At 44.7% G+C, this 21161-nt stretch overlaps 3 protein-coding genes across 16 annotated transcripts in view; 1 reads left to right on the top strand and 2 right to left on the bottom strand.

The window, feature by feature from the left end:
- Positions 1-2459, top strand: part of PRRC2C (proline rich coiled-coil 2C) — a 77729-nt gene extending 75270 nt beyond the window's left edge. For all 13 annotated transcript variants that reach the window (XM_081195620.1, XM_081195618.1, XM_081195626.1 and 10 more), the window contains one exon: positions 738-2459. In XM_081195620.1, coding sequence (XP_081051746.1) covers positions 738-1001 — 264 coding nt within the window. In that variant the 3' untranslated portion in view covers positions 1002-2459. The remainder of the gene's footprint in view (positions 1-737) is intronic.
- Positions 2460-3440: 981 nt separating this feature from the next.
- Positions 3441-15143, bottom strand: MYOC (myocilin). Its single transcript, XM_081195641.1, has 5 exons — positions 13040-15143; positions 10871-10999; positions 6209-8869; positions 5321-6163; positions 3441-4268 (listed from the first exon to the last, which is right to left on the bottom strand). The coding sequence occupies exons 1-3, from the start codon at positions 13599-13601 to the stop codon at positions 8085-8087; spliced, it is 1476 nt and encodes a 491-aa protein (XP_081051767.1). The 5' UTR covers positions 13602-15143; the 3' UTR covers positions 3441-4268; positions 5321-6163; positions 6209-8084.
- A 4476-nt stretch (positions 15144-19619) lies between these two features.
- Positions 19620-21161, bottom strand: part of VAMP4 (vesicle associated membrane protein 4) — a 28444-nt gene continuing 26902 nt past the window's right edge. For both annotated transcript variants that reach the window (XM_081195652.1, XM_081195651.1), the window contains exon 8: positions 19620-20408. In XM_081195652.1, the coding sequence (XP_081051778.1) occupies positions 20380-20408 (29 nt within the window). In that variant the 3' untranslated portion in view covers positions 19620-20379. The remainder of the gene's footprint in view (positions 20409-21161) is intronic.

Genomic DNA, 21161 nt, shown 5'->3' with positions numbered 1-21161 from the left:
CCAAAACATGTTTGGCATTTGAAGGGTCTATAGAACTTCACTGAAGAATATTGATTATTTTCTTGATTGCACTGAGTTTTTACACATGCTGACATGCTACTATTATTTATAGTTTATGAAGTCAGCATCTGAAGTTTTTGACTTGTATGCAAAGCTATACTTTTATACTTCTGTCTCCTTGCTTTTAATCTTTGTACAGGTCACATTCCATTCTTACCACATGCTTGTATAAATTTTGATGACATGTTTTTGGCACTGTAGCCTTTAGGTTGACTTTATAAAAAGGTGGAAATACAGTGTATTCTTTATTGCGTTTTTGGCCTTGACCTTGGTGGTGTTTGTAGCCTTTCTGCTTACCACAAACTGGAATGTGTTTGAGAGTAAGAAGCGTGGTCATGGCTTGCGCAAGGGGACTGACCTAAATGTCACTCCGGCTCCTTTTAATTCCTGTAGTACTACTAGTAGGCTCCAGGTTAGGGAGCTGAGTGACAACTCCTAGCAACATCTGGAGAACTGCAGGTTCACTGGATCTCCAGAGAAATTCAAAATGCCAAGCATGAAAAGAAGTGATTTTGTCTTGGCATTCAAACTACATTGTGGAAGAAATTTCAAGGTGTGTGAGTTACTATTGTAGGCACTACCAGGAGAACTTTGAATCCCTCAGATCCTGAACACACAGAATAAGTAGTTTCTTTCAGGCCTGTGCTCTTATTTAACCCACTTTCTTTCTTATTAAGGCAAAGCAGAGAGCAGAAGTCCTTCAGTCAACACAGAGATTCTTCTCTGAACAGCAGCAGGCCAAGCCCCCTGGAAGCAAAATGCAGAAAGTGAGTGACGGTGGGAGTAAAGCGGCTGAGGCAATGGCAGACTCCTCCCCAGGAGGAGTATGTCAGGACAAAGTGCCGGAGAAACCAAGCCCTGCACCCACAACAGCCCCCAAGCCTGTTAGAACTGGACCAATCAAACCTCAGGCTATCAAGACAGAGGAAACAAAATCCTAAGTGTTGTGCCCATTTCTTTCAATTGGGGAGTGAAATGCCACTGGCAAAACCTGTAGCCAAAGGGCAAAGCATGTCCCTTCAAGGCTGTGAATGGCATAAATAGACACAGTTGCTAATTAGCCTTGGCAGACATGAATGGTAACATGCTTTAAAGGTCTGGAGATCTTGGGGCTTGTAGCTTCCAGGCCACCACACGAATTGAGCGTAATCTGTCTGTATAGGGGCACCTGTTTTTCTGAGGATGCAAAATGAAAAATAATGCTGCTGAAGCATGTTATTAACCAGTGGTAAATGCTCTTCTGTTTTCTGTTTCATTTTGAAAAGAAAGGCAGATTGAAGAAGGCTATGCTGGACAGAAATGAAATCGGTTTTATGTTGCTCAGGGTCCTATGAGGATGCTGTTATTTAATAATGAAACAAGAGAATTTAAGGCAATTGAGAAGTCACACAGAGCAACTTACCCTCAGCCTTCCTCACTTTCCCCACCAACACACACTTCATTCTGTGATGCTCTACATCAGATGTCCCTAAAAGGCAGGCTATAGCTGCTGCTATGGTTTGATATGGTGCTGAATTAACTGGGGAAGATGCGAATTGACTCCCATGTTCATACCAAAAGTGCAGAGTTTAGAATACTCCCGTTTAGGAGTTGTATTGCCAGTCACATTGAGCTCTGGCTCAGTAGCACTTGGGGGAAGGAATCCTTTGGCCTTCAAACTGTTTTCAGCTTATGTCTGTATAGAGCAACAAGCACGTAACCTGCTGCAAGACAGCATCCTCTGAAACAATGCATTCTTATATCAAAGCTACTCCTTCCTGCTCACTGTGTGCTGGGAAATAGAATCAAGTCAAATAATGCCTTCTTAATTGTATCCTTCTAGTAGTATAGCTGTAGGAGAGTACTGTATGATAACTTCTGTGAATGTAAAATACTCCATACCTGCTTATATGTAGTTGTGACTGTGCTATAGTAGAGCTGTTTTAATGACGTTACTGAAGACTTTTTCAGGCAATGATTGGAAGTTAATAAGAGAGCACCACGTACCATAGCAATTGCAGAATTGACTGTTTTCTCTGAGAATTTCTTCTTCCCCTTCCCAACATTTTTTTGGAACGAAGAGTGAGCTAAAAGTCTAATGTGTATAATTTTGTTCAGATGACAGCAGAAGCTGGAAAAGTCTGTTGCTGCTATTGATGCCTAGTGAAATGCTATTGGTTATCTTTTTATATAAATATTATAATTTGAATTTTTGGAAACTTAGCTGTGATGTCAGCTTTGGGGGAAAGATATCCACTTGTACTGTGAGTTGGCATTGTACAGAAATTAACAGCCATATTGGTCTAGAAATGTTTAAACTTTTTTTTCATTTGTACAGGGGTAACACTGTATTAAATATGTAAGGTCTTATTTACATGGGTTTGATTACAGAAACTAATAAAAAATATTCTCTACATAAAGTGTCTGGGAATGTCATGCTTTGCCACCTTTCAAGAATGGCCTCTATTGAAGAACTTAGAACACCATCAGGTTCATACGGAGACAAGTATCCTTTCGGGTCCCCTAATCCCAAGCCAAAAAAACACTTTAAAGATTAAAACTGGTACCCTGAATTGAGGCTTGGAAACTAACTAGGACCCAGGGCAGCTGGCATTCTCTGGTTGCTTCTGAGGCGGCTGGAGGAGAATGTCCTGAGTTAAGTCTGCATTGCAGGTGCTAAAGTTGGAAGTGTTGCTTGGCTACCTAGAATAGGAGTTTGGGTTGAAAGCAGCACCTGGCACCTTCTTTAATGTATCAGAGCTATAATGTGCTAGTTAGATACAAACCGAGCAGTTTAGTACAATTTCAGACTGAGATGAAAACAATAAGGGGAAACTGCTGAAGATGGAAGTTACTCATCTCTTTCAAGATCAAACTCTTCAGCTAGAGTTGTTAGATGTGTTCTTGGGCTCTTTTAAGTTGGAAAAGCAGCTTGTGGTTGCTGCACAAAGAAACCTCAGGCTGTACAACGTTCGTTTGGCTTTTGGCCACCGGGAACAAATAGCATTTCAGTTTTAATTTAGAAGCCTTTCAGGTTCTTTCCTGTTTGATGTAAAGTTATGAAATGTGGTCCATAAAAAGAAGCCAGAATACCAGTCCTCAACATATTGATTAAAAATAGTGGTTCTTAACTCACAACAACTTGCACTAAATTAATTTGCAGTTACTCGAGAGTCCTGTAGAATAGCTAGATCAGTAAATTTATCCATGATAAATGCTGTAAGAAATTACTATTGCAAGTCAGCTCACCCACCTATATTGTAAGAGGAGGTGCATTCTGCAGCTCCAGAATCCATCTCTGCAGTGATGTTGCTCAGACATACAAAGCAAAAGAGAGGCATGACAAAAGCCAAGGTCACAGGAAGAAAGAGGAAGGAAATATGAAAAGACCAAGAAAGAGGTCTAATGCAATGACCATTAATTTATGATGCCCTGGAAAGGCCAGCCCTGTTCAAACTTGGCACACATTCCTATTACCCAGAAAAGGCAAGGTAGCTGTCTGGAATAGCAGGTGTGGGAGTCCGGTCAATTTGGGCTAGCTGTTCCACATGAGGTGGAGAACCTTGTTCCCTTGGATACACAGCAACAAGAACTGGTGGCACGTTATTAGAGAATCGGTGGCCACCTTCATTTTGCAAATAGCTCGAGGAAACAGGTGATGAGTAAATGATATAATGCATTGGAAGAGAAGGAGCACAGCATCCATGTTGGGATGTGGGGTTCAGACTTCTTGTATCAAGGGAGTAGACAGCGCAGCTTCCAGGTGTCGGCTGATGCTCTGCTAGATCAGTTGCTTTGCACACAGGGTCTTTGGAGTGCGCAGCCCAGCTGCCTACAAGAGGTGGTGTGCCACTCCCATCTATCCGGCATGTAAGCCACAATGGGGGAGAACAGAGACATCTTTCAGGACAGGTGATGTTTCGACTTCTTCGTGCACAGGCTGGAGAGCTTGGGTTAATGAGGCTCTGGTCATTGGTGGAAAATACCCAGTTGTCTGAGAGCTGCTGCATGCAGCCCTGTCTGAGACAGCATGGAAGACCTTGGCGAAATGTTGCAGAGTGGCATTGGCATCTGCAGGGTTGTTCCCCTGGCTCAGGAGAGGATGAGTTGTGGACATTTCTGGGGGAAGCAGGAGAGGCATCTGAAAAGCAGGGACTTAATGGAGCCATGCAAAAACATCTCACATCCATCCCTCTGTGCTGCTGGGTGATAGTCTATTGATGCCTGACCTGTGGAGTGGGAAACGAGTCATTCAAGCGGCTGGAACTTGAGCTTAGCTGCTTTGCCAAAACACAAGTGTTACTTGAGTTAGGCCAGTGCCAAGACACCCTGCCCAGTTTGGCGTACTGAACAGTCACATGCTAGTTTTTATAGCAATTTCTATAGATTTTCTGTGTATATGGTAATTATCTTATTGGAATTTGCACTCACAAATACGCTAGTCAATTCACTTTACAGATTGGGTACTAACTAAAATTTGGCCAAGCTAGCCCGGGATTTGAACCCCTGTTTCATCAGTGCAAGAGCCTGTCCTCTGCTGTGCCACGCTGTCTCTCCTAAGTCTACCTAAGTAAACCTGCACTGCGTGGCCCCTGCTTCTGGAGACCTGCACAGGAGTCCTTCTGGCAGGCCATGGCTTTGACTCTCAGGGTGATTTCGACCATTTCAGGGCACCCCAAATCTGCAGCCTCCTCTCACAGTATAGGCATATCTGCCTGTTAAATGAAGTTTAGAACCTAAAATGGATGGTTATGATTACTGTAAATAAAGACATGCTTAACTACTGTAAGTAGAAAACACCTGCTCCAAAGACAGCAAATCGGAGTAGGATACAATTATCATGTCCAACTGCCTTTCTGCTGAGGATATCTCTCAAACCAGGCACAGTACAGACACATCCTTGTATTCAGGACCCTCCCTGGATTTGTCCCTTGCCCCTTTCTCCATACCCTCTCATCCAAAACAATTTATCCAGCTCCATCCTGAGACATCTGCAAGGATCTTTTGTCCCTTGTGCCTAGAAGTCCCCTTGTTCTCTTCCTTCAAATCCCTCTTCAAAACCTGTTTCCATGGGGCCTTTGGTCAAACACACTGCACACACAAAGAGAGAGAAACTAAACAGAAGGCTGCGTGACTGAACCACTTTACTGTAGTCAAAGCTCAACAGCTTTGCAACACACACACCCCAAAAAAGGCCAACAACTTTAGTGTTCGGATTTTCACTTTTTGAAATATGGCACCCCTAAAACAAATGCACTTGCAAATTGACCCCCCAACTCACTGCAGTGTCAAAATTCTGCCACAGGTGGACTGTTGTTGGATGCCCTTTAAATCCACCATCACGTCACGTCACTGTAGTTCAGATGTTAAATTCTATTAACCTCAGCAGAGATGCTTCAGAGCAGGCCTGGTGTCCATCCTGATCCATTATGTGTGGATTTGTCATCAGTGTTTCAATCTGATTGGATAAGTAGGAGTCCTTGATGATGTCACGCTTGTGTAATAAGCCCTCTTAGTTTTTATGAAGGTGTTGCCAGGTTAATTCCATCAGAACAAAAGCATATTGATGCTCTCTTGCTATAGGCATTAAAGAAAGCGTCAGATATCCTAGAGCAGTGAGAATGCTGAGATTCAGAAGAGCCTAGGAGCAAATAGGTGCTGCCAGGCAGATCAGGGATTGGAGGCGAGTGGTAAATACATGGTGTGGGCAGATTAGTAGAAGGACAAATGGCAAAACTCTCATCACCCCTAGTAGAAAGGAGCTGCTTCTTTCAAAACCTGTGATGTGGCACAAAGAAGACAACATTCCTGTCTTCACAGGGACACTTAGTTAAGTCAAATGCAGGACAGCAGCACAGTAACTGCCAGAGTATCAAGAGAGTGGCAAGAGCAGGCTGTACAGTGCACACTGTTGACATACGGCATGTGCCAAACGTGTGCAGCCCTCCAAGCGTGTAGGTTCGTGGCAGTGCATCTTGTGCTGGAAGAAATACAGTCAGACTCCAACTTTTCACTCAGTTCCGTCCTTTACTGACAGGTCCAAAGCATTAAGGCAGTTTCACTATATACATAAAGTACAGGCTTCCACCAGATCCCCAGCAGGCTTCAAATGCAAAGCATTTGACTCAATGGCCCTTGTGGTCTATTCCAACTCTATGATTCTAAGTACAACTCACAGCATACATACACCACAGAGTTCAGTGATTTGTCTGTCCTTTTGCTTGGTCTCTATACGTTCAGACGCCTCTTAGGATATCATCACCAAATTTGACGCAATAGTTCCCAAGGTGGGATGTCAAACTATGTCATTATTTGGATGCTAGGCATGACTTTGAATGAAGATGGCAAACCAAAACATCACTTTGGCATGACTTGGCACATTTTTTGACATAGGTTCAACTGGCACTCTAGTTATCATTGCCAAACTCAGCAAGAGGGTTCCTGAGGTTGGGGTGGAGGTGTCTATGTTGATGTCTGGATGCCAAGAGCCATTCTGAATTAATATTGCAGGCTGAAATGTGAGTTTGGTGTGACTTTACCCAATTTTTGTTGTTATGGGTCTCAAACCACAAATTGTACTATCCATTTAAAAAGAACCTTTTTTGTTGTTTCTAAAAAGTCCCAGGCAGTGCCAGGCACACCCCGTTAGTTTTTTGGGGAAAGGGCTGTATAGCAAAATAGAGTGCCTCAAGAAACATTGCAGAAAAGAAATGACTGCACCGATAAGACTGGTTGGAGGGTTAATTGTTTATTGACTTCTATACAGGAGTCTCCTCCTCCTGCTGCTGCTGCAACCAGCTCCCTTCACCCCTGGTATCCGAGAACACACAGAGAAATGAAACAGGCAGAGAAGAGGTGCCGTGGTGCGCAGATGCAGCCTGACATTGTGTGGGAAAGACCCTGGAGATGAGAAGTCCTGGTGGGCACTGGGAAGGCAGGGACCTTCAGTCCTCGCAACTGACCTCCTAGAAAGAGTTGCCGAGACCACTGGGCAAGAGCTGTGGTTTGTTTCCTTCACTGGCCTCGGATGATTTATTGTTTTGTTGCTGACCTCTTCCTGTCCCCAGCCCTGACCATCAGGGATGATAGGAGCTGCATGTCCAAAAACATCTAGAGGGTCACAGGTTCCACAGCCTCAACAGACCTTGCAGAGCCTAAATGGAATTTAGACTGCAAGCCTGCAGGCAGGGACTGCTCTGAATTTTTATTCACTTACTGCACTTCTTAGATTTATAATTCTGACAAATTCTACTCCTCTGAAATGTCTCTCAATTGCTTTTACTACACCAGTACACTGGACCCCTGTTTGTTTCTAACACACACAGAAAACTTCAACCTGGAACTTTGACCTGCCAGGAGGAAGCAGTTTAAGACAAGCTTCAGGCAAAAAGAAGTGGGCGAGAAAGGGTTAAGCAGCCCCTTTCCCCACCACAAAGTGGTGCTAAGTTCTCTGCAGTGAAGAGGCAGCCACCAGGCTGTTATAGGCAAGCTGGGCTTTACAATGAAGCCAAATATAATAACGGCAACTTTACACTTATGTAATGAATGCACCATTGTCAGGTCCACAGAAGAGAGCGAAAGAGATTACTTCAGTCCTACTTGTCAACCAACAGTGCTGAATTCTATGGCCAGGCTAAGAAAAGAGCTCCAGAGGCAATGGGTCTGTGTCATTTTGAAGGCTGCAAGCATTTGTGTTCCAGGTCTAATTAGGAAAGACTACACTGTGCAGAGACATTTGGAGCAAATGGCAGTGGCTGCCCATTAAGGGCAGTGAACTGGGGTACAATCCATGGGAAGTTCTCCTTCCTAAACTCCACTGAAATACATAGCAGCTGCACAAGAGCACAGCCACTAAGCACAGGGGTGAGCTTGCACACAGCTCCTGCTCCCTCAGTAGAGCTTGGTCAGGAGAACTTTGGCATGATTTGTGTGCCCCATATTGCAACTAGTCAAAGTAATGGTGGCTATGTGGACTTCCTGCTCCAAGCTTCCCTTGGAAATGAGCCTCGCTGGCAGGTGGCATCTTCCCACTCTCCCCAAGTAGATCACATCTTGGAAAGCTTGATATCATAGGCAACCATATTGAAGTTGTCCCAAGCCAAGAGTTTTCTTTCTGTGGGATTGTAATCTACCATGCTGCTGTATCTGTAGCGGTTCTCAAAGCGGATGTTCAGTGGTGCACTCGTTCCTGTCTTAGTGGAGTAGATGAAATTCACAGTGGCCTCAGGGGATGAGTAGCTGCTGATGGTGTACAAGGAGCCACAAATCATGAAGGCGTTTGCCACTGACTGCTTGCGGATGTTGGTTTCCCATGTTTGTTCAATCTCTATGGTCTCTGGGTCCAGTTTAGAAAGCACAATGGCCCCCTTTACGTTTTCAGTGCTGTAAATTACCCACAGCCCCATCTCATCAACTGCAAAGTCAATGTCTGTATATCCACCCCATGAGTAGGGAAACTGTCCGTGGTAGCCAGCATTGGGTAGCTCCTTTTGGACCGTAATAACTTCTGTCTTCAGGTCATATTTTGCCATTATTCTAGACTTGCGCATCTGAAAGTAGAGGGAACCCCGATAAACAACAGCTCCAGTGCTCTCCATGGATCGGGGCAGCACATGTACTTTGGAAGGGTGGCCTTTGGTGAACTGATCCACATTGTTGTACTCAAAGACTTGGCGGACATCCGAACCAACAGTATCAACTCTCCAAGTTGTCTCTCGGCTGTAGGGAGAGATGGCTTCTGGGTCCCTCATCCACACGCCATACTTGCCAGCAATGGTCTCTGCCCTGCGGAAGGTCACTGGTTCACCAACCGATATGAGCACTCCACAGCCTGTTCCAGGAAATAAGTAAGCCAGTTACTTCACACTACGGCAGAATTTGAACTTGAGATTGGGGGGGGGAGGGGGACTACTCTTCAAATATGCTATTTTACAGTGTGCCCCAATCCAAAGGCATTTTATACATTTGTTTGCTTGCTTCATAAAATCTATACACCACTTGATTGTAAAAAATAAAAAATCAAGGAAGCTTACAACCCTACTTTAAATCATACAAAAGTTAAAACACTAAAACAGATTAAAATTACCTCAACTTTCTAAGCATCTGAGTAGGCTTCTCTAACAGGAATGTTGTAGGAAGGGGGTTCCAAAGTGCAGGTGCTGCCACACTCAACAATCACATTCTTACCAATGGGGAAGAGGTGCTACGTGTCAATTCCACTGATCGAAGCCGTCAAGTGGGAGCATGTGGGGGAAGTTAATCTCGTAGGTAAACTGCTCCCTTAGCATTCAAGGGCTTTATATGCGAATACCACCTTGAACTTGGCCCAGCAGCAAATCGGTAACCAGTGCAGAGCTCTGAGCCAGCTGGGTGTTATGCTGACAAGGCCTCACTCCTCTTGGTAATTGGGCTGAAGAATTCTGCCCCAACTATAGCTTGGGGGCCAGACCCACAAAGAGAGCATTTTGCCAACCTCTGGCTGTGCCTCTGTACCAGACGGCATCCACAGGTGATCACTCTAACCTGGAAGGCAGTCATCTTTTTACCAGTGGAGAGCATGAATGGATGTCTATAGTTGCCTTAGACCAAGCTGGGTGGGTTATCTATGGCTTAATATTTCAAGAATCTCCATGTTTAAACATCATTAAAACTGTTATGTACTGAGTTGACTAGGATCCAAACTGCAGCAGTCTGATTGGTCCTAGAACAATAGGATTCAGAATGCAGCAGTCTGATTGGTCCAAGAACAATGCAGCAGTATGATTGGTTGGCAGGAACCACCCAATCATGCTCCAGATATAAGTGAATCCACAACCTGATTGGCTTACAGTAGAATTCCAGAATTGACCAATCATGTGCAGCCCATTGTGTAAATAATGTATATAAAGCAGATACTTTGAGGGGACTTCCATTCATTCCTCCTCACCACTATGAGCTGAATAAAGAGCACGAAATCACTTTGCGACTCTGAGTATATTTCAAAAACAAATACTGGTTTTAAAAAATATATATATTCTACTTTCACGGCCAGCAGCTTTCCAAGGCCTCTTTCTCATTCCTGCTACTTAAAAATGTATGCAAAAGCCTGGATATAAATCCCCCAAAAATACAAAAAATAATAATTAGAGAGTTGGGAAAAGCTGAATCTGGGAATTTCTGCCTCTTGCCGCTGATTATTCTACTTAGCAATGGGATAGAGAATGAGGAATAAGAGATAAGTTCCCCTAGGTTTTGAAACAGCATGAGAAAGCTGTCTCTCAAAATCAAAACCTTTTCATTTTAAAAGTTCTGAATAAATTTGTAGTGGTGTCAGTTGGAGGTGGCTGCCTCTAATTTAGTGAATATCCTTCAATTTTGCTTCCACTTCCCCCACAAAAAATTGGTTTGGGACTTTGTATATCAGCTTTCTTGTTCTTGTTCTTAAATGGGTGTAACATTTCAACATTTCGTTCTGATGAAGAATAGCCATAATTATTTTCTGGCTATGTGTTCTCCAACTTTCTAAGGAGACTCAAAATCGATGCTGACTCTGATTTTGGGTTTCATGTAGTGTTCCACACACAGGCCAGGTTTGTTTACAAAGGAAGGAAACAGGTAATATATGGGAGTCTGGCAGTCAGAGGTGGTTTTTCAGGACTAGCTGGCACTTCTGAAGGGGCAAACTGACAAGGGAGAGTTTCACTTTGGACTGGTGGAAAGCTGAAAGCTGAAAGGGAGGCTGTCCCAAACAAGGTGTTTTGGGCGAGATTCTTTCACTAGTGCTACAAAGATGGGCAGGAGCAGCATTGAGCAAAGCCAGGGAAACCAGCCCCTGCCCAAGAGAGCTCTGTACCTGATTCTTCCCCCTCTGCGCTGGGGAGGCCAGGCGAGGGGCTTCCCTGAAAGAGGTGGGGTGCAGGAACCTCCACCAGCTCCGATTTGAGCTCCTGGTAGTCCAGAGTGTCTGTGTTCCCCTGGGACTCTGCAGAGGAAAGCAGGGAAGGAGAGAGCAAGAAGAAAAATGAACATCCTGAAGGCCAAGGGGACGGAAAGGAGGAGTCTGCCATGAAGGAGCTTTGAAACAAAGGCTTTCCTGATGATAACATTGCGTGTACAGAATATAGGAAACAAAGAGAAAATTTAGGGGAGCAGCCCCCCTTAGCCCCCCTCCAGCTATAGGCCTACAGGGCTGGGGGAGGAGAGGAGAGAGAAGGGAAGAGAAGTTCTCTGAGCAGTCAAAAGTCCTTGTGGGTCACTAAAGTTATTCAAGGGGAGATTAAATTATGTCAGCTATTTACTGAACATTGCTTCTGATTTGTGAGGCATTGAATCAAACAATAGTGTCCTATCACTTTCCTTGGCCAGATTCATTTAAAGCAGTCTTTCTCCACTTTAAAGGGACTAGCAGTGGGTTCAAGCAACCAATTTATTTCTTACAGCCAAGGTAAGAAAAAGGAGAGGTGAAGCCTTGCTGCTTCCTGAAATGTGGAAGCTCAGAAAGGCCACTTGGTGTTGATGAAATTTTAAGCTTGTGTCCAACATAGCATTAATTTTTTTGTTAGTGCATAAATCCTTGTGCTCATATAGTGAGGGCATTGGATACCAGCCACTCTCCAAATGTGCTCAGATGTACTTCATCTCTCTCTCTCTCGCTCTCTCCCTCTCTCTCTCCCTCCCTCCCTCCCTCCCTCCCTCCCTCCCTCTTGTGTCTTTGTGCCCCCTTGCAATTTTTTCTGCTATTTATAAATCCCTTATTAGAGATTCCATTCATTTTTGACTTCAATTAAACAAAACCAGCATCGGTTGAAGTTCCAGTGGTTTCATTGAAATTTCAGTTATCCCCTTGACCCCAAATAATAAAAAATAGAAGTGTAGCATTGGAAGGGATCACAAGGGTCATCTAGTCTAACCCCCCTGCAATGCGGGCTCAAACCCACAACCCTGAAATTAAGAGTCTCACTGAGCTACCTGCTCTTCTGGAAACTACCCCCAGAACCAAACAAAAAGGCTAGCTGGGCCTCTCTTTTCTTTCTGTAGTCATTGGCAGGTCTCCTAATCTAAGGTACCCTTCCTCCAAGGAGCCATACGCTTTTTGGCCTGACCCCCCACTACCTTGATGGAAACTGTTGCTCATGAGTAGCATAATTATATTCCAGCTTGCTGACTGATATGATATGTCCTGAAATGCTAATGATGCTCTACTTTTGCTCCGGAGGCATCCCACTCTAAAAATATTCCCTGACAGACACCAGATCCCAGCTTCTATATTCATTCCACCCCACCCCCCTATTTCTGCCACCCTGTGATAGGGGCAACAGTGCAAAGGCCTGTAAAAAGCCCAGCCTTGTGCTAAGCAGCTCTGTGCTAAGCAAACCTGGAAAGGGGCCCGTGAGAACCATTTAGCCTCATTCAGATACCTTCTTGAGGTCACCCATGGATTACTCCACCACTGGGGAACATGTCTCAATGGGATGGGCCTTTCTGCAAATCACAGGGCATTTAGCAGCACCAACAGGGTGACACGCTGCTTGCAGGAACATGGGAATGTTCATTGATGCTCCCTGGCACTTCGTCTGTTGAAAGAAGTGGAGACAAGTGGGAAGGGCCTGGCTCTGTGCCAGGCACGGGCGAGAAGAACCTAGGCCCCACGATTTCTCATCTCTAAGTAACCATCACTCACATTTTGTATAGATGTCTGTCATTGCAGTAAACATACTCCATCCAGGACTAGACCAGGAGGTCTGACTGCAGAGGCTCAGGAAGAGTTGAGAAACAGATTGAACACAAAACGACATGCCATAAAAACCTCAGATGAAATGCGATTGAGGCTAGGCAGGCCTGGTTCCCTCCCCTCCCCTCCAGCTCACAAAATGGCATCCCACTGCAGTTGGGAAAGGTCAATTAAAATTACGAAGGATTTGAAGCTTCCTTCCTTCCTATGAGGAAAGGCTAAAAGACATGCATTTTGATTTAGGAAAAAAGGGTGACTGAGCGGGGGGGGGGGCTTTAATTTCTACAGTACCTTGAAGGGAGTCCCTGCTGGGTGCCTCTCCAGCCTGGGGACAGTGTCTGGCTCTCAGCTGCTCCACCTCCCGCATGGTGTTCTCCAACCTCCTTCCCAGCTCATTCCTCTCTTCCTCCAGCCACTTCTTATCCTCTTGCAAGTCAGACTTGTCTTGGAGCAGGTTGCTGATGGTGTACTCCAACCTGCTGACCTGTGCGTCCCTCTGGGCTTGTTCTCTCTTCAGACTCTCTACCTCTTTTTGAAGCAAACTCACCACAGAGAAGGAGGAACTCCTGGCTGCTTGCTTTCCATGCAGCTGGCTGACCAGGGTCTCCAGGAGACTGAGCCTTGCTTTGGAGGACTCCAGTTCCAGGTGCTGGCTGTTGCTTTCCCTCTGGAGATCCCTGATAAGGGCCATCACTTCCCCAGGGTCAGTGCAGCTGGCTTCATTTGCACTGGGGACTGTGAAGGAATAGATGCATCTGCCATCCTGGTTGTTTGCTTTGTGGAGGCGTGCAGTGCTCCCGACTGCTTCCCATACCATCCAAGCTGAGAGCAACCAAGTCACCAGCTCCTTCATGGCTTCACTGCTGCCTCTTTAAGCCCACACAGCCTTCCTGAGAAGCGCAGTGTGCAAGTAGCATTCACCAGCTCTCACTCGCTTGTTCTGAAACTGAGCTCCTAGTGACCTCAATTTTATACAGCTGAGAACCAGGGAGGTGCAGGCGAGGGTCGCTTTGCCAGAAGCTACAGCGGCAGCAGCAGCACAGACTTAATGGGAATCAACTCTCTTAAAGGGATCGTGTTTCATTTACGATTCCATGGGAATATGAACCCAGTGCCCATTCTTGGGATCCTTATCCTCAACACATACAAAATGCGTAGAGGCAGATCTGCCGCCCGTGTGTGTCTGCGGAGGGCATGGCTTTATGAGTCTGTGCATCCGGCAGTGGGGCAAGTTCAGGGTCAGGGAAGCAATTGCTCTGGAGCAGTGAAGTTTTAAAAGTTTGCCTGCCAAAGATAGTTGGGATTCTACACCATAAATATGCAACCATTAAACCATTTAGAAATGTGTTATTATGGAAATAAGTACTACAAAATATTATGTTAAGCGTTATGCCCACTCATGATTTAGTCTGGAATGTGAGGCACGGATGTTTTGTTCACTCACTCCTTACAGAGCCTAAGGGTATACACACATTATTGCCTACTCCACATCCAGTGTGCTCCCTCTTCTAGTTTTTGAAACTGCATATGTATGATGTTAGCCACAATCCATATCCATCCTGTAGTTTCTTGAGGAAAATCTGCCTTTAGATGCATTTTTTCCTCAACCCAGCTACAATCCAACTAAATATTTTTAGCTGCATTCACTTTGTACCTGAACAAGGTTTGAGACAGTCAGAGCAGATGACCGCTTCCTGACTAGGGGTGGGTTGCAGGGGAAGGGAAACCCAAAAGGTCTTATGTGTCAGCTGAAGAAGCCCTCACACCCCTCTGATGAGGACAGTATTGCAAAGTGCAGTGGGCAGGTTGGGGGGGGGGCAAAGGCTTTGCTGTATTTCAAGCTGCTGTTTGCATACCCTAAATTTCATTGTTTTCCAGGGTGTTTACACATCTTCCCATAAGTTAACTGTTCATCCCACATTTTTCAATGTACTTCCCTGCCACTTTGCAAACTGCAAAAAATTGTGGCTCCCCATCCCTGGTCACCCCATGGATTTATTGCACTAGGGTGACAGGCACTTAACTCACTTTAAATGTTCAAGTCTAAAGTTCCAACATGCACTTGAATCCCTCCTGCAAAATAGTGACAGTCTGAAGGCACTCTAAATATTGCTATTCAGTGAAAGGAAGAATGTTCCTAAATTCTGTTCCTAAAGCCCATTGAGATTTAGGCTGTTGGCACCTTTTCCCCTCCGCAGAGACGGGGGACCTACTGGGAATGTCCTCCCTTGGAGGCTGATGGATCCAGTGGGATTCCAAATGGTTCTGGGACCTCTGGAACATCTGGATGTTTGCCCCTGAGCACTCTCACCAACTTGGTGGAGCCCGACTGGCCCCCGGTATACTCCAGAGCTTAGGGCGAGGAAACAAGCTGGGAGACGGCTTGAATGCAAGTGGAGGAAAGTTCCAAATGAATGCAACCAAACACTGGTAAGAGCTCATTATGGAGCCTCCCTAGTGGCAGGGAAGACAGGACTGCAATACCTCAAAGACTGCTTCTTTCCATATGAACCTACCTGGACCCTGAGATGATCTTCTGAGGCCCTTCTTTGTGTGCCTGCTCCTCGAGAGGTCCGGAGGGTGGCAACACAAGAACAGGGCCTTCTCTGCAGTGGCTCCCCATCTGTGGAATGCTCTCCCCAGGGAGGTTTGCCTGGCACCTTCATTATACACCTTTAGGCACCAGGCAAAAACGTTCCTTTTTAACCTGACCTTTGGTTGATTTGATTGACATCCTATGCCCTTTTAAAATATCTCCGGGGGGGGGGGTGTTATTGGGTTGTTTTTATTTTTATTGTATCTTTTGTGGTTTTATATTTTGATTTTGTTCTGTGAACTGCCCTGAGACCTCCAGGTATAGGGCAATATATAAATTCAACTATTATTATTATTAGTTCCCAATTCAAAATCTAGTTCCTGCTAACATAAGGGCCCTGGACCCAGCGGGCCATGCCGTCGGGGGCCCAGTGTAACTACTGTACCTGCCAAGCCTCAAAGCTTTGGGGCCTGAGTTGCATCCTCAACTGAATGAAAGCTATTCAGGGATGTTGAATGCAAGGCCTGACATGCTTTATTCTGAGCCACTTGGAATTCCAGATATTTCCCTAGAAATCCCATCCATCCCAAAGGCTGCAGTCTGCTAGTCTACCACACTAGCCTAAAATGCTGTTTTTGCCTTCTCCTATAACCTCCACAGCTCCCTAACCAGACACTGCTTGCTACATACCATGTAAATAATCACCTACACAACACACTCCATGCGTGATGCACCAATGTTTTCAAGAAGATTATCCACAAAAAATTCAAGTTCTTGCCACACTCACGTCACATCAGTAAATGGTATCACAGAAAGTTTATTGTTAATTTATAGCCAAACCTGCAAGTCCCCATTTGCTAAAATCAGTAGCAGAAACCAGGAATGACATCCAATAAATGAGAAGCTTCTCATTCTCTTTCTCTCATTCATTCACTCATACACACTCACAAACATAATCTGCCATATATATATGATTGTATCTTTAGCAGCGTTTCACTGTTATCTTTTTGCTACTCAGTATTCTGATCACAAGAATACCAAATTATAGAAATTACAGCAGTGCACAGAATAATCATTTATTATTTCTCTCTTTCCCTTTCAGAAATGGACAGGACTTGGCTGTTTTCACACCAGTCCTTTACTGGGGATATGATCTGCCACACAGCACTTGTCCAAGGCAAAGCGATGGCCGTGGCTCAGTGGCCAAGCTCATGCATGGAGCAGGTAGGATAGTTCCAGGCTCAATCCCTGGAGGCCCCGGTAGGAAGGCTGGGAAAGACCCGTGTCTGGAGACCTTGGAGGGCTTCTGCCAGCCAGAGTGAACAATACTGGACACTATTCAGACTGATATGCTCCCATGGAGGGAGTGTCAACAGGCCACGGACTGGATTGCAATACTATTATGCCACTCTTTCCCAAAGAGGAAAAAGTAAAGAACCAAGGGCTTTTGCATTTAGAGGGAACAAACTATGAGGGGTTTAGAGAAGCACTGGGGAACTTTCAGTCCTGGGCCACATTTAGCCAGGCCCACCCTATCTTGGCCCACAAGGCTGCTTTCCCCAAACTATACCCGCCTGCCCTACACCTGACATAACAGGTGGCATCAAGTGTGGGGACAGTGGAGAAGCGGCTGAATGGGCTGTGCAACCAACTTCCCCATGGAGAACAACTTGACCACACAGCCAATCCCTGCAGAAAGCAGGGCTGAAGTCACCCCACACCAGCTGATAAAATCACGCGGTGTGGAGAGTGTGAACAGCTTCACATTTTTAAAACGACTTTGTTACATCAGATCTTAGTATAACTGAAAGTATAGCTCATTGACAGAAGACAAATTCAGAATGTAAAACCAGCTCCAAAAATAAATAATTACATAAACAACATTTTGCATTATTGTTATTTGCAGGCGTGTTAATCTCTCTATACTTATTGCCTGCAAAATACAGGGGCAATATTTCTTTTCTAGGATTTAGTATAGAGAACAAATTTCAGCTATAGAAACCCACAAAGAGGATCGATGTGACTTCTCTTCTTTTTCTAACTTCTGTTCATCTGTACTGTACTTGGGAAAACAGACTGTTGCCTGATTCCCTATGCACAATATGCACAATAATATACACAATATTCATATGCACAATAGGAAGGATTTGAAACACTCCACTACTAATTACTGTTTCCTCTTCATAGTGAAATTATTTGCACATTTGGCTTCAGAATTTCAATTTTAAAAAGCAAAAAGGTGACAAAGTCCTCAAGTTACAGTTGTGCTTGGAAGTTAATTCCACTTAAACCAGATTTTTTTTCTCAGTAGAAAGCCAGAATTGGGTCATGCTGTGCTACCTGGAGACTGTACTACTTACGCCAAAATGGGTGGTTTTATTTCTTCTTCTTTTAAGACTGCAAGTACAAATTACCACTCAACAACAAGTGTTTCAAAGGCCAGTGGAAACAATGCTCCACCTTTTGTACAACTGTCCCAGCTTGAGTTGGCAGCTTTCCTGAAGCTCAGCCCCATGTGCAGGTGCCTTGGTGTGGGGCCTGGTGAATGGCATCAGAGGGCGGACCAAACAGCTAATGCTCTTAAGTCAAGCAGAAAATAGGCTGCCACCCAGGTCCTGAGATTTGTACTCCTTCCCCTTAAACAGTTTGCAATACTAACCTCTCGGCCAGGAAAGGCAAGAAGGTGGTCACATGGGAACAGGCCTTTTCAGTGGTGACTCCCCATTTCGAGAATGCTCTCTCCAGGTAAACATGCCTGGCAACATCACTGTTTTTAATGTCAGGCAAAAACCAGGCTTTGGGGCTTCATTTTTTCTGCTAATTTTTTGTGGAGTGGGCTGAGCTGAATCTGCTCTTTTGTACATATTATCATTGCTTTCATTCTTGTTTCTACACTTGTTCCTAATGCTTGTTTCTAAAGTTGCTTGAAGTTCACCTTTGTGGAAAAGCAACTAATAAATATAACAATAGCTCTCCCAGAGAATTCTCACAAAACTGCCAATCTCTAGGTAGTGTAGAAGCCCCTGTGACAGCTCATTTTTGCAGAGCAGCCCGCAAGATACAAAAATCAAAAGGTAAAACGATTCATTAGCCTAATTTCTTTTGGCGAAAAACGGTAAAAAATATAAAAATATTTTAACACCAATTGTTTTTAAAACTGAAGTTCCATGCACGCTTACTTGGAAAAAGGTGTTACTGAACTTAGTTGTGCTTAGTTCTGTGCTTAGGCTGCATAGGCACGCACAGACTCAACTTGCAGCAAACATTTGTTTAACAAAGGCTCTTCTTCAGCCAGCTAAAATGCAATCTGTAGCTTTTGCCTAGAAATGCAAATAATATTGAAAAGAAGTGTCACCACATAAAGAACCAGTCTCAAGTAGTTCCTCAAAGAGAAGGCATGGTTCTTTTCTTCACCCTGCTTTATTTCACGGGTATTCAGTCCCCTGGAATTCAAGCTAGTAATTTAAAATGTTGTAAGTGCATTGTTGAAAAAAGGCTGAAGACTGAACAAAAAGCTCAGCCTCCGTACCTCACCTGTCTTAAAGCCAGAAGCCCTGCTTAGTCTGATCTTAGTTAAACCTAAGCTGCCCTGTCCTAGGCAATGGTATCCCTCCCTTTTTGCTCCTGCACTAACTGATGACTCTGACTAACATTGGCAATGTATCATCATCTGCTGCCCTGATCTTGCATCTGGTGGGCTGAAGCCTGACCCAAGGGGGGCCACAACAGGAGCACCACCCCCATGCAAATTGGTCCTCAAATGCACGTTCGGGTTAAAAGTGGATTCTGGGTCTGGAAACATTGAACATACCAGGGCACCTGAGGGCAGCAGGCTAGTCTGTGGTGTGACACACGCAGCGCCATCGCCACATCTTGCTGCTGCTCCCCACTGCCTTGCACCCGCATCATTGGCAGGGAGGTACTAATACTACCAGGTAGGATGGGTGTGGGTGCATTTTATAATGAAGTAGTGTGCGTGTGTATGTGCAACTATATTATCTATATCTGTATCTATATCTATTCAAATAAATAAATAAATAAATACCCAGAGGAGTAGATGTGAACAGACACTTATTATGTTATAGTAACATAATTTATAACCTGTCTTTATGTAGTCATTTTGGTGCAGTTGTCCTGTGCCTAAAACGAAAAGAAAAACTTGAAGTCCCTGGAAGTCTCAAAGCTGCTCCTCACGTTTTGGTAAAAAGTCAGACCAGATGTAGGGTGAATGAAGTTTAAATGTGAACCTCCTCACATATTCTTAACCTGAACTTACTTGCATCTGACTAGCCAAGTATACTAACTAAGGTATAGGTAGGAGACTTATTTTTCCCCCTAAAAATGGTTGAAACATAAACAGCCTGACCCCTTTTTTTAAAAGGAGGCATGTAAACTTGCTTACTCTTAATTATTTGGCAGCAAAACACATGCATGGTTTGGGTTGCACTTGCACAGACCCAAAGGTGTCTCCTTTTCTTTTGTGTGTCTTCATTCAAGTAAACAGTATTTCCTTTTCTTCAATAATTTACTAGGAGCTACATAGTTACAGTTAAAAATAGTTTTTTTACTGGAATGCTTTTATGTCACATCCATAAGCAACAGCGAGAACATGGAGCTTCTGGGTCCCTTAACAAGTACAGAAAGTCTCCTTGCAAAATCGTGGTTTTTTTAAATATGAGAAAGTGGCATCTTCACAGTTATTCATCTAAATATGTCTCTAAACAATGATATAGAGTTTATACACTGCATCCCTCCCTTATTCTTCCTCCATTGTCCTCTGTCAGAAGTAATAAGAAATTCTGTAAATTATAAATAACATCATTACCAGTTAGCAATAAGTATCTGACTCCAAACTCAGCTTCCTTCCAGGGAACAACAATGGGGGGTTTGGGTTAGATATTGACACCAGAATGAGTTCTTGGCTGAAAAGGATGGTTTCCTGGATCCTCCGAATGCTCTTTCTGGAGCTAGTCTGGCGCCTCCAAGGGAGAAGGGGGGACACACTTCAAAGCTATATACATATGATGTTCCACAGAAGTCACACAGCTGCCTCCTCTGCTGTCATCCTGAAGCCACCACAATATCCACCAGCAAGTCAAGTGTGGTATTTGAGGATGAGGGGAACTGTAAAAGACAGAAAAGAGGCATCTTTAAAAACACACACAAAATGAAGTGTCAACCAACCAGCTTGGGCTCTACATATTTAAGACTCTTGTCTCAGCAGTGACCCAGCACCAATCTCAACCCACAACACCCTTCTAAGAATGCCATTTGTGCAACAAATGTTATCACTGGCGCCTGGGTGGGTGAGAAAGGGGCTTTGGTCTCACCCAGCAGGGGGTACTCAGCACAGAATCAGGGCGGACTTGAGGGTGGGGGTGGGGAGCTGTGTCCTTGCTAATTCTCCCTGACCTCTCAGTGACCTTCAGTACCATTGCACATGGAGCGGAGGTCCAAGTTATGGGTGGGTGGCACCACTTTACGGTGTTTCCGGTCCTACTTGTAGGGACATGTCCAGAGGGTGATGCTTGGGCCCTGTGGGGTTCCTCAGGGCTTGGTTTTATCCCCCATGCTGTCTAACACCTACATGAAACCGCTGAATGGGGTCATCCAGAGTTTTGGAGTACACTGTCAACAATATGTTGATGACACTCAGCTCTACTCCTTTACACCTGCAGATGTAGCAGTGGATGTGCTAGACTGTGGTCTTACCTCAGTAATGGACTGGATGAGGGCCAATGAACTGAAGCTCAATCCAAGTAAGACTGAAACACTCTTAGTGGACGGTTCCCAAGACCGGGTGTATGGGAGGATGCCTCCTCTTGAGACGGGTTCACTCCCTCTGAAGGAGCAGGATGTAGCTTGGGGAAACTTCTG

This window comes from Podarcis bocagei, assembly GCF_964188305.1.
Source record: "Podarcis bocagei genome assembly, chromosome: 5".
NCBI lineage: Eukaryota > Metazoa > Chordata > Lepidosauria > Squamata > Lacertidae > Podarcis > Podarcis bocagei.
Note: the sequence above shows the minus strand (reverse complement) of the source record. Positions and strands in the feature narration are given on the sequence as shown.

Bases quoted from the DNA above. Each gene is read 5' to 3' on its own strand.
- MYOC (XM_081195641.1), bottom strand. From the start codon at position 13,601: ATGAAGGAGCTGGTGACTTGGTTGCTCTCAGCTTGGATGGTATGGGAA. The intron at 11,000-13,039 runs GTACTGTAGAAA...TTTCCTCTGCAG, and splicing joins CAGCAGGGACTCCCTTCAAG to AGTCCCAGGGGAACACAGAC. The intron at 8,870-10,870 runs GTACAGAGCTCT...TTCCTGGAACAG, and splicing joins CGCAGAGGGGGAAGAATCAG to GCTGTGGAGTGCTCATATCG.